Source organism: Panulirus ornatus, chromosome 6, assembly GCF_036320965.1.
Source record: "Panulirus ornatus isolate Po-2019 chromosome 6, ASM3632096v1, whole genome shotgun sequence".
NCBI lineage: Eukaryota > Metazoa > Arthropoda > Malacostraca > Decapoda > Palinuridae > Panulirus > Panulirus ornatus.
The window spans coordinates 53707811-53720602 of NC_092229.1; the positions used below are offsets into that span (position 1 = coordinate 53707811).

Here is a 12792-nt window from a genome sequence, read left to right on the forward strand (position 1 = left end):
AGTATTATTTATATCATAAGTCATGCATATATGTATATACTATGTTTGTATGAAATATAAGATGTGTGTATATTCTGTGACTTTATACAATATCTTGCGTATAACATCTTATAAATAATTTATAAGCTCATCTTGTTATATGTATTTGGAGATATTGATGGAGTGATGTGAGGCAGTATACTCTTATCCACGCCACGTAAATGAGAACAGATCCTATTCCTCTGGACACAAACGATCGTTTCTCAAGCAGAAGAGTCAAATCCTTGGATATCCTGACCTCTGGTCTTACCCCAAAGGGTCACTCTATTATACCCAAAGGTCGTACCCTCGTCCTCAAGGAATTAGCGCAGTGGTCAACATTAACGGAATGATAGCTTACGGTTGAAATAATTAGTGCGTTAGCTTACAACTAATGAACGAAGGAAAAAAAATGGGAATTTCCTTACGTAAGTTGAGGAAGGGGTGGGGGAGGAGACCTTACATAAAGCACGGGAAACCTTACGTAAGGTAAGGGCTGACCCTGTGTACTGTACCAGGAGTTGAAGAGATGAAGGAGAAGGCAAGGGTTCACAAGTCTCTTTGTGGAGGACAGATTGAAATCTGTCTCGCCCGCTCCTTGCTCGTCCTCCCCACTTCCTTAACCCCCTCCACTCTCTCTCTCTCTCTCTCTCTCTCTCTCTCTCTCTCTCTCTCTCTCTCTCTCTCTCTCTCTCTCTCTCTCTCTCTCTCTCTCTCTCTCTCTCTCTCTCTCTCTCTCTCTCTCTCTCAGCACTGCCACTTCCAGTGTCCATAACGACTCCCAATAGGGAGAAAACAATGCAGCAATTTGACGCAAAAACCCACCTAAGAATTTTAATTCCTGTTTCAACTTGACTTAATTTGGTTTCACTATAATTTTCAGCCTCACTTTATCATAATTGATAATTTGGTTTGTTTCTATTAAGATTAGTTTCGCTTCTCTGGAGTGTTTTTTTGTACTTATGATGATTCTATTTTCAGTTTCACTAATCATAGTTTTGATCGCATCACGAGGTAGTTTTCTTTATCTTATGTTTAAGTCATTTTGAAAAAAAATTGAATTCCCATTAAGTGGGAATTTTCTTGGAGTGAAATCAGAGTTAAAATGTTCTATTATTATATAAAACAAAAACAATGGTTTTTGAATGAATTGCTTATCCACTTCAGGAAATTTTGCTTTTAAAGAATGTAAGGATTGTGTGTTACCGATTATCTCAGATCGAAACGCTCAAGATAAGTTTTATTTATCTCCATCATGTCCCTTTGAAGCGATGTAACGAGTAGGATGTCACCTTTGCGTACTGAAGTAACAAACATGTTAGTTTCGGGCATGAAAGTCTCTGATGTCACCTTTGGCTATGGGAGGCTCTGATGTCACTCCGCACTGCAGTAACGTGGAGGTCTTTCCCAAAGTGACTGTGATGTTCCTCCGTTGTAAAGCATTGCGATGTCACCTCTGATCAGATGTGGATGTCGGGTTCAGCTGTGAGGATTCATGCAGCTGTATCTATGGCAGATTGATTCATATTTTCCGTGATATTATCAGCTTGGCATAGTGACTGAGAGCATGACTTTCTGAAGCGTCCGTCTTTATGCTTCTAAGGCCACGGACATGACGCAGGCGGTCACAGGCCCAGATCGAAGCTACATCCGTTGCATACAAATGCTGAGATTATCAAACAGTGAAACAACTACGAGGGGGAATTAATCTCGATCTCCTCAGTTGTTTGCAGACGCAACTTGTGAAATTGGAAAGGTTATGGAAAGAACGAAAGATGAAAGAAGAATGAATATTATTTTTGCTATGCGAAGGACAGAAGGTGTTATAACGACCAATGCTCGAGTAGCTGGTTTGCACATAGAAATGATAAGAAGCAGCATTTACATGACATGGGGGACGGACTACACAAGCAGACAGCTAGCAAAGGCAGTGGCAGAAATGATACCAGCAGAACAGAGTAAGAGAAGCAAAATCACAGCGGATGGAAAGAAATGGCTGAAGAGAAGATAAGATGATGGAAGTCTTTTAAACCCATTTCATCTCCAGACAGGTACTTCATACAGGTGAGAATGAAGCCCCGTTTCAAAAAGAGCGTGTGAGATATTTGAAATGCTGTGTATGGAAATTTCATATTTGGAAACAAATCAGATCTTGTGAGAAATGGAGGAAATCAGGAGAATCATAACATCTTAAGAACAAGAATGTGAAGGGATAGTTTCTGGAAAGCTACTGAGGGGAATCATAGTTCCGTAATGTGAGCAAGAATGATAATTTCTGTTTATATCCAGTATTTGTAAACGAATTATTTGTTTACGGTAATTTTGTTTCATCACAGTGTAATTTAGAAGATTAACATCATATATAAAATTTTACTCTCATACAATTACAATTCATCTTTTCATTCGTTTATTACTTTGCATTAGGATGATAATCCACGACCTTAAAGTATTTCGACTCATAGTCTGGATGTGCTATAGCTGACATTCTGAGTACGTGCACAATAAGGAGTTATAAAAGGTGAGAGGCGTGCATTAAACAGAATGAATTCTATCAATGTGCTATATGGGAAGCGACGTACTTTCATCGATTTTCACATATCTAACTTTGTGGGTTAGCCAGAGGACCGCAACATGAGGTAGGCCGTGTGACTCTCCTCTAACACCAGCAGGGTTGAGTTTACCTTTACGGGCCGGTCTCATAAGAACCAAATATCGAAACTAACGTTATCATTTCCGACCCCACGTCATGTAAGGTTAACTTTATGCTTACATTACAGGTCGTCTCCCAGTGACTTGACTATCCACCAATTCGCCTTGTTTTCTTTTATCACAGAAACTGCGTTTGGTATGTTTATAGTCTTGAGCAACTCGTCTCATTCTGCATTTTACCCTCCATGACCACCGTCAGTACGACCCTCTGGTGTGATGATCTAGCCCCTGACCTCAGCCGGACGCTTGGGGTCGTACCGTCGTGATCAAGAGGTTAGATAAACGCTGCCTCAATATAACGAGGACACAACGCTGGACAGTCTTAGCGTCTGCAGCTGCTGACCAACCAGATAACCTCTCGTCTATGGAGACCAGCTAACCTTTCGTCAAGCAAAACCAGCTTTTAGTCTAACAACGCCAGCTAGCCTCTCGTCTAGTGACGAACTTTTCGTCCACCGCGTCAGCCAAGAAGACATCCATACAGTACAAGCCTAATTTTCCTACGATTGTTTACAATCCTGGACATTAACTGGGAAGCTAAGCGACCTGACTCACCTTTGGATAATGTTCAGCTTTTGCTTCATTGAAATAAAGGAATTTGTGGCTGATTTTATATTTGTTGAGGCGGTAATTTTTTACTTTGAAATTCCAGAATTGAACTTATGTGTACGACATAGCGTGTGTGTGTGTGTGTGTGTGTGTGTGTGTGTGTGTGTGTGTGTGTGTGTGTGTATGTTCGTGTAAGGGTATGCAAATACCCTCGTATATGAAGGTACGCTGGTGTCTTATAAGGTAAAGGTACCCTGATGTGTGGAAGTACAGTGAGTACCTTAATGTATTGGCTGCATTTACACATGACTCCCGGGTCTTAGTGGGGACATTTGTCCTGTGATAACGAACAGGTAAACACAGAGGCAGAGCCACAAAATGCCTCCCTGCCTATGACATGCTAAGCCGAGATTTCACCAAAAGGCAGAGTTACCACGTCCCGCTTACCGCAGGGTAATCTAGCGTTAAGAAAATTAGATAAACGTATGGTTTAGTCATATATATATATATATATATATATATATATATATATATATATATATATATATATATATATATATATATATCGTTTCGTTTTTCTCTTTCTTTCATTGTCGCAGAAATTAAATGCCTAAGGACGATATGTAGAGTGTGAAGGAAGTCGATTGTGTTGGTAAAGGCAGATTGAGAGAGAATTGTGGGAGCGAGTGCAGAGTTACTGAGAAGTGTGACCAGGGTGTGCTGAAAGAGTAAGTGTATATGGAGAGGATGAGTGAAGAAAGACTGGCAAAGAGGACGCATGTGTCAACAATGTAAAGCGTATGGAAGAGGAAGGGAGACCGAAGAGATAGAAGGGTAGAGTGAAGGAGGCTTCGGGGTATCGGGGCCTAAACATTCAGGAAGGAGAGTGGCGTCCACTAGATAGAATAGATGTGATCTACATGGCATATGGGAGGCGACGTGCTATCAGCGGGTTGATCTAGGGTGTGTTAAGCTGTGAAGGTAAACCATGATGCAGTCTGAGGAGTTTGACTGTGGATGGTAGGCCCTGTTTTCCATATATTGTACGTGTCTGCTAGAGAGTGGATGTATGTAAATGAGGTCAATGTTAATTTGTTCCTGACACTGCCTCACTAAAGTAAATATATATATATATATATATATATATATATATATATATATATATATATATATATATATATATATATATATATATATATATATATATATATATATATATACGAAAAACTAGCTATAGTGATATTGATATAACAGTTCGAGCGATGACCTAAAGAAAGAAAACTATACAGAATAACACAATGAAATCTTTCTCATGAATAATGAAGGATGTGTGTGTGTGTGTGTGTGTGTGTGTGTGTGTGTGTGTGATTAGGCTTTAGTTACGTTGTTTTATTTTTCTTTGCATCATATATTTCTTTACTGAATTTAATGATAGTTCGATTGTGCGATATAATCTGTTAAGCTTAATAACACATTTTGTATTGTGAAAAACGTTTGGTTTTCACGCATGCATCATCACAAGAAATATTAATACAGTTATTTTTTGTCTGACTATAGTTTCCAGGCAACAACTGTGTAGTTTTCAGACGAATTATTTAATCCATTTTTGTTATAGCTTTTGATGCTGTCTCGTGTCGCTATTTCATCCCACTTTTTTTTTTTTTTGCTTATGTTGCTCCTGATGGAAAAAATACTCAATGATTCTTTATTTGTTTCTTGAATATACTTATCCTTTCTTTGTTTGCCTTTCAAAGTTTGATCCACCAAACATTTATCGTTGTGTGGCCATAAAAGTTAGTTTCACCAAACAAATATCTTTCTTTGCCTCTGGAAGTTAGTTGCACCGAACGTTTATCTTTGTTTGGTTCCGAGGAAATGTCCTCAACTGCAGAGGACATTTCTCTGTAATTTAGCTTCATAAAGTACATTGCATATTCATTTGTTCAGCTACGGAATTTAGTTACGTTTTTCATGAGTCACTCTAGAAGTTAGAAATAACCTTCGTCTATATGGCTCTGAAAGTTAGACACAATCTAGCAGTTCTTTCATGGGATCTAGAACTGGAAGATGGATGAATATCTACGTCATATAGTCCTTCTTAGCTACTGTTGTCCTAAACTCTCAGACAAAGTAACAAAGTAACAATCTTGATGTTATGGAAGACTAGATTTAGAGTTATGTTCTTAATGGATGTTGATACATTGAGTTGATATAGTGTTAGTGTTGTCTTAAGGAAGCATGGGATTTGTGCAGAAGACAAAGGAAGATTTTCATGAGAAACCTTTTCAAACCACTGATATATATATATATATATATATATATATATATATATATATATATATATATATATATATATATATATATATATATATATATATGAAAATAATCACCAGGGCTTGGATGAACACAATTGGCTTACGTTTCAGTTATGATATATACCATCACCAGATCCTATAAAGCAATGATATATAACGTATATTGTTCAAGGAACATTTCAGATTTTATGTTTTAAGGTAAACTCGTGATATAGGAATCACATACATATCATCCTTTCTTTGTAGACTCAGACGATGGTTTATATATGAATGCCGAAACGTTAGCCAATAAAACCAATTATGTTCATCCAAAACCTGGAGATTATTTTCACATATATATATATATATATATATATATATATATATATATATATATATATATATATATATATATATATATATATATATATATATATATATATTGTTACAGATACCTGACCAGAGACAGATGTGTACCTGGAAGCATATGAAAGAAATGACTATAGACTTGCCCTGCATTTTCACATATAAAGCCACTTATATATCTTTGTTGTTATTATATAAACACTGAAGATAATGGTACGACCCTTGGGTATGACGACGAGGTCGGTATGACGAGTCATACCTTCGTATTCGGGGGTCGTTAGGTCGTGTTTAAGGAGACAAAGAATTCACTGTCTCGTGTTTATACCGTGGTGCTATCTAGCAAGGAGTTTTGGGTTGGCCATACAGTAGCATCATCATAACCATTAAAAAACCACTTCTAAATCCTTATCTTCTAGAAGGCCAGACTGTGGCAAAGAAACCTGGTCTCTACCATAATATCCAAGTGTAAAGGTGTATATATATATATGTATGGGACATCGTAATATATAGATATTTCTCTCTAGTTCGACTGCTCTCAAGGGTAACCAGCTTGAGTCATTACTGGGGGAACCTGAAGAACACTGATCCACCAGAAGAGAAGTTACGGCCACACCGTACAACTGGAAGGGTTTGTAATGAAACTAAGCTCGATATAAAAAGCCTCATATATATTATGCGTATGATACACAATGTTAAATATCAAGATATACACATCGGTCTGTCTTAGAGGTACATTGATTAGCCATGATACGCACATAGGAGAGAGTCCTATGCGTATATGACAGTATATATTATAGCCTATACGTACATATAATCGTCTTATACGTACATAAGTGACGGCGTGTGTACGTGATGTGGTGAACACGACGGGTCTGAAGTCACTGTCGTTATATACACAGACAGACAGACACACACACACACACACACGGACCCTATCTTTAGGGCATGGGCGAAGGGCCCCCAGAACCCACGCTGGTGCACCCTCCTGGCGTGGGTTGCCCTCTTTGGTTTCACTAGACTGTTGGGCGAGCCTGAGGGGAGAAGCACCTCCCTTGTCCACGGCCGTAAACCTCTCGGAGCGGAGGGAGAGAGGTCGGTGTGGGGGTTGCCGACTGTACGGGTCAGCCAGCCGACCAGGCTCCTCTTCAGTACTTGGCAGCGTCGTCGTAATAGGTTGGGTACTTGTAGGATGCGCGGAAGCCCAGCTGGCAGGAGGGATTGGTCAGGAGACGCTGGGATTCGAACATGTCGCGCACATTAGGGAAGCCGCCGTCACCGCTGCCCGCGGCGGCAGCCCCGCCGCCCGTCTCCAGCGGCTGGGAGTACCAAGACCCGTGGGAGCGGGAGTAGGCCGCCGCCGCTGCCGCTGCCTGCATGGTCATGCCGCCCACGACGGGCGAGCTGCCGTTCATGGCCGCCGCCGCAGCAGCGCTGCCGCAGGCGGTCATGTCGTCCGTGGCCGCGGTTGGGAAGACTGAGGGAGCCCTAGCGTCACCATACTGGGCATAACCCATGGCGTCGTAGTACATGTTGGGTCGGTATTGCTGCTGCTGCGTCTCCGTCAGCATAGCGGCAGGGCTGGCCTCCCGCCCCACCACATCTCGTGACCCAGGCACCAGGGAGTCCACACTGAACGATGACCCGACCTCCAGATACGATCCCTCATGACCCCCGCCGCTGGCGGAGGACGTGGGCAGGCTGGTGGAGGGCAAGTGGGCGTGGTGGGCGTGTAAGGGCGGGGTGTGGTTGTGAAGAGGCGGGGTATGGGTGTGGGCATGGAGAGGTGGCGTGTTGGCAGCGGCTTTTACCTCCGGCAGACACGCTGCTGGTAGATCGGGTGAGTCCTGAGGCTCCGTCTTAGGCTGACAGAGAGGAGAGATGGGTGTACTGCCGCCGACCTGCATCCCCTCCCCTTCCTGCTGACCAGAGACCACTGCTCGCGACTGTGGGTGTTGCTGCTGCCCGGTACCTGGTTGCTGCTGCTGCTGTTGTTGCTGTTGCTGCTGCTGTTGCTGCTGTTGTTGTTGCTGCTGCTGCTGTGACGGGGGTGGCTGCTGTGTGAGACCCACAGCAGTTCCATCGGTTTGCTGTGGCCGCTGGTCACCGTCGGAGCCCGTCGGGGTGTGCTGCTGCTGCTGGTGGTGGTCCTGCTGTCGCTTGATCGCGTCCTCCTTGTCGCGGTTCGCGACCGCCTCTTTCTTCTTGAAGCGCTTGCGGCGGCGCAGGTAGGAGCCGTTGTCGAACATGTTGCGCGCATCGGGGTCCAGCGTCCAGTAGGAACCCTTGCCGGGCTTCTTGTCATCGCGGGGTATCTTAACGAAGCATTCGTTGAGGCTCAGGTTGTGCCTAATGGAGTTCTGCCAACCCTGCTTGTTCTCCCGGTAGTAGGGGAACCGCTCCATGATGAACTGGTAGATGCCATTGAGGGTCACCCGCTGCTCGGGGTTGTTCTGGATGGCCATGGTAATGAGGGCGATGTACGAGTAGGGGGGCTTGACCATGTCTTTAGGGGGTGTGTGTTGTTGGGGAGAGTAGCCGTACGGGTGGTAGCGGCTCATGGCGCTGTAGCCGTCGTAACAGTAGGCGTTAGGGGCCATCGTCGACATCTGCTGCAGCGCCGCCGGGGGGTAGGAAGCGGCCGCATGTCGGTAATAAGACTGTTGGTCGCCGAAGAGCGTATGCATCTTCACGGGGTAAGCTGACCACTGATCACACATGTTTGCAGAGCATTCTGTGGTCCACCTCGCCTGAGGCAGACTCTCCTCCGGTGGGGAGCAGGGGCGACGACGGAGGCCAGGGAGGAAGAAGGTGCTGGTGGAGGTGGTGGCGGGGGGCAAGACGAACAGCGGCAGCGGCGGCGGCGGCGGTACTGGCTGGCTCGTAGCCGCGGCCCACACCACGGCGGAGGCTCGGGCGGCCCCCAGCTCACACACACTCACTCCCACCCAACCAGACCTGCTCCGCCACGCACTTAGTCGCCAACACTCTCACTACACCACACGCACTTCTCCAGTCGGTAATTCACTCCCCCAGCAACGCCACCGTCAGTCGCACACTAGCCGCCACACACTCAACATCACCACTCTTTATCGTCAAGGCAGCGGAAGTGTGAGGGCGGAGGTGGGCGAGTGAGGAAACGGGCGGCGGACGGGCGGCGAGCAGTGGTCCAGGAGTTGTGTGGGTGGGTGGTTGGGGTGGGTGGGTTGCCGTCTGTCTACCAGGTGTAATCCTGTCTCATCTGTCCCGCGAGGCTGCCCGTCTTAATCAACACAGGTTAGCGTCCGGTGAGATGGAGGGAGAGAGAGAGAGAGGAGCAGGTTCCGTCCACAGATCAGCTGGCGATCCTTATCTTTCTTGAGGGGAAAACTCGTGGCTCCCGGCTTGATTAAAATTGTAAAAACACATCGACAGTCTTTTTCTTATGATTCCAACAATGCTAAAGCAAACAGTCCTGTTGCTACTCCAAACACCGCAAGAATTAGTCGCGGATGCTAAGTCAACAAACGTCCGCCACCGCACCGAGTTACTCTCTGGTTCCGCTCCAAAGGCCGACTGAACTATCTTAAAGTCTAGGAAAATTTACTTTAAGCCAACAGTTTAATCCTTCGCCATGTTATATTTAGGCCCCGCCCACAAGCCTCTCAGCCAATGGACGTGAGGTCTCGTTACCCTCTTGCCAATGAGTGGCCGCCTATTGTTGCTACCAGCCAATCCGCGCGAGGTTCTGGTGAGTTATGAGCCGAGACTCCACCCATTGATATCATATGATTGGTAACTGAGGGGAGCAAATTACTGGGTCCTGCCCCTCGCAATTTTCCCCCTTTAATCTAAGGGGACAATTCCCAAGTCTCAGAGGGTAATTTGGTGCCAACACTTCTAACCCCTCTGCCCGGGACGATAATCCAGCCTAAAGAGATTAGCTCCGGCTCAATAAAAGTTATCCAAACACAGTAGGTTGAGGGGGGGGGTGTGGGATGTGGGGTTGTTCCGCTGGAGGTTTGGGGGGAGGGAGAGGAGAGGGCGGAAGAGAGAGGGGAAGGGTGGGAGAGAGAGAGGGGGGGAGACTCTGAGAAAACACACCGGCCCCAAAACACGTTTACACAGCGGTTTTAACAAATCCGGCGTAATAAAGTCCACCGTGGGGGCCAGTTGGGTTCTAACGCAAGACCTCTCCATGATCACATCCAGTCTTGGACGAGAGGTGGTAGTGGGTGTTCTGGGTGGGCGGTGGAGGCCCACACACACACACACACACACACACACACACACACACACACACACGTATACGCTTCCTGGAAATTCGAAGGAAGAAGGACATTCCCGAGAACGATGGGTCAGGCCGGCAGAGTCTTAGAGGAAATGTCTCTCGAATTCCCCCGTTAAACTGTGGGATCAAAATACTTGACATGTCGGAGGAGAGAGAGGTCTCAGCCCGTCGTAAAAGAGTCGTCGAAATCGTCCAAAAAAAATGCGGGAAACACGTCCATAAAAATAGCTTTCCAGAACCCCTTGCCTGGCTGTGATGGCCGAAGCCCCGCCCCTTCCAGCGACCAGCCAGCCTGGAGCGCCTCGCTCAGTGGCGGCGTCTTGTGCAGCAGCTCGCGAGGAGGTCCGCCCGCTACAAATGTCGCCCTCGATATATATCTTCCAAAGGTTAGTTGTCTCATCACTGTATTGCTGTTAACCTTAATGAGTATTGGGAGCGTCACTAATTACGGTCAGCGGCGGCGAAGTCGCTCAGGCTACATTTCATTTCTATATTTGTTATGTTAGATTGTAGTGTGTGGGGTATGATGGAGGCGATGGTGTTACCGACCTTGTATGTAATATAACTTAATTCAATGTTCCATGAGTCCTGTTTGATCACGTTTGAAAGGGATGATTTTATGAATGCTTCCAGATCCTGATAATGTTTAACTTAACGCCAGTAAGAGCGAAAACCAATCAATCGTCGGCTTACTAAAGACCTTCCAGTGAAATGACACTTCCTAAGGTGTTGAAAATTTATTTAGAAATTTATAGATATTCTATATTTTGTTTGGCTTGATCAGAAATGAGCGTTGATTATTATGTCGTTAATAACAATGTGTGAATTCTCTCCAACCGTTTCCAAACTGGAATTCAAAATCGTTAAAAAGACTGGAAAAAACGACCTGTTAAGTCTTTACAGTCTGATCAGATAGACTCTTCACATTAGTAGGTTAGAATTATCCGCATGTTAAGCAGTATTGCTTTTGGCTTATGTCTTGATAAGACAATGTATTTCTTGATGTAACAATAACACTTTATTTCAACATGACGAGAATACATTGTCTTTATACCACCAATATTATGGAAGGGCCACATAGATGCAATGACATCGTGTACTGTGTTAGAATTATCTTGTACACCTGAAGAAGGTGTTAAACATTTTTCAAGTGGTGATTATAACTTTACGTTGACTGCCTTAATTACCCTGACGTTCGATAGGTCTAAATCTCAATTAACCAGTCAACGAGTGAGTACACGAGTGTCTGTGTGTTGGATAATTTTGCTGCAAATATTGCTTGGTTGAAGACAGAGTTTCTGGGTTAAGCCTCAGGAGTTAGTACCATCCTCATTTTCTTTCTCTTCCTCATTGCACTACCAGAAATCCCTCACCAAACCTCTCAGAAATCTTCTCATCTCTCAGTAACTCGTCCCTCCTATGAGCAGTTATATGAGGCACTCACATCATGACTTCCAGCTACCTGGACCTGGGACTGTGTGTTTGACGCACGTCACAAACTCTTTGCTTATTGATAGCTTTGGATAACCACATCAGATCCAACATCGTACATGACTGAGTTCATTTCTGTTTCATGTTTTCATGTTGATATATTTTTTCTATACATATATCATCGATTTTCATTCAATGTATCATACAGTATACCTACACTACAGACCTGGGATAATATGTATTACATATTGTGGCCTCTGTTCTTTGATTATGTGTTGTTACCTGTATTATTCATTATTCGTTTTATACTGGCTTTGTATAATCATGTTCACTAATATCAATTCTTCGTTTTCTCCGACATAGGAATAATATGTGGTGTTGCTATTATTATTATTGTCAGTATTATTATTATTATTATTATTATTATTATTATTATTATTATTATTATTATTATTATCATTATTATTATTATCATTATTATTATTATTATTATTTTCATTTTTATTATTATTATTATCATTATCATTATCATTATTATTATTATTTTTATTACTATTATTATCATAATTATTATTTTCATTACTATTGTCATTATCATTGTTATGATTATTATTATAATTTCTATTATTATCATTATTATTAGCATTACTATTATTATCTTTATCATTATTGTTATCACTATTACTAATTTGATTATTGCAGCAGACGATTCATTATTGACGGTCTCAGTTTCGAGAATTCTGATATCGCTGAAAATGTTGATGTTTACTATTATCAAAACATCAATGATAACTTAATCATAATAAATCATACAACCACGTGTACAGTGTAGCGTCACGGTTGAACGTGAATGCAAAATTCATCAGTCCAAGATATTTCTTTGGGTGGAGGAAACGTTTGAACTTGACCCCATAAAATCTTTTAAAAGGTAGAAATGGAATGAAAAAAGTAGAAAGCGTTACTATATGTGTCTGGATGCCCGGAACCATTGTACATAAAGACCAAATTTCAAGGGAGTCAAGCTTGAAATGAAGGAATGGCGTAAAACCTTGACCGTTGGGAGGAGGAAGAGAAACAATGTAGAAAGTGAGGCAAGATAGTGTCATCCTCACCGAGCAGTACAATCACCATTATGATAAGGTGATTCTGAAATATTCA

At 43.2% G+C, this 12792-nt stretch overlaps 1 protein-coding gene and 1 long non-coding RNA gene across 2 annotated transcripts in view; one reads left to right on the forward strand and one right to left on the reverse strand.

Annotated features, from left to right (window-relative positions):
• Positions 1-6593: 6593 nt before the first annotated feature.
• Positions 6594-9488, reverse strand: LOC139749233 (uncharacterized). Its single transcript, XM_071662946.1, has one exon. It carries the CDS (start codon positions 8651-8653, stop codon positions 7082-7084), a length of 1572 nt encoding a protein of 523 aa, XP_071519047.1. The 5' UTR covers positions 8654-9488; the 3' UTR covers positions 6594-7081.
• A 495-nt stretch (positions 9489-9983) lies between these two features.
• Positions 9984-12792, forward strand: part of LOC139748954 (uncharacterized) — a 32373-nt gene continuing 29564 nt past the window's right edge. The window contains exon 1 of the long non-coding RNA XR_011712851.1: positions 9984-10589. This is a non-coding gene — a long non-coding RNA (uncharacterized lncRNA). The remainder of the gene's footprint in view (positions 10590-12792) is intronic.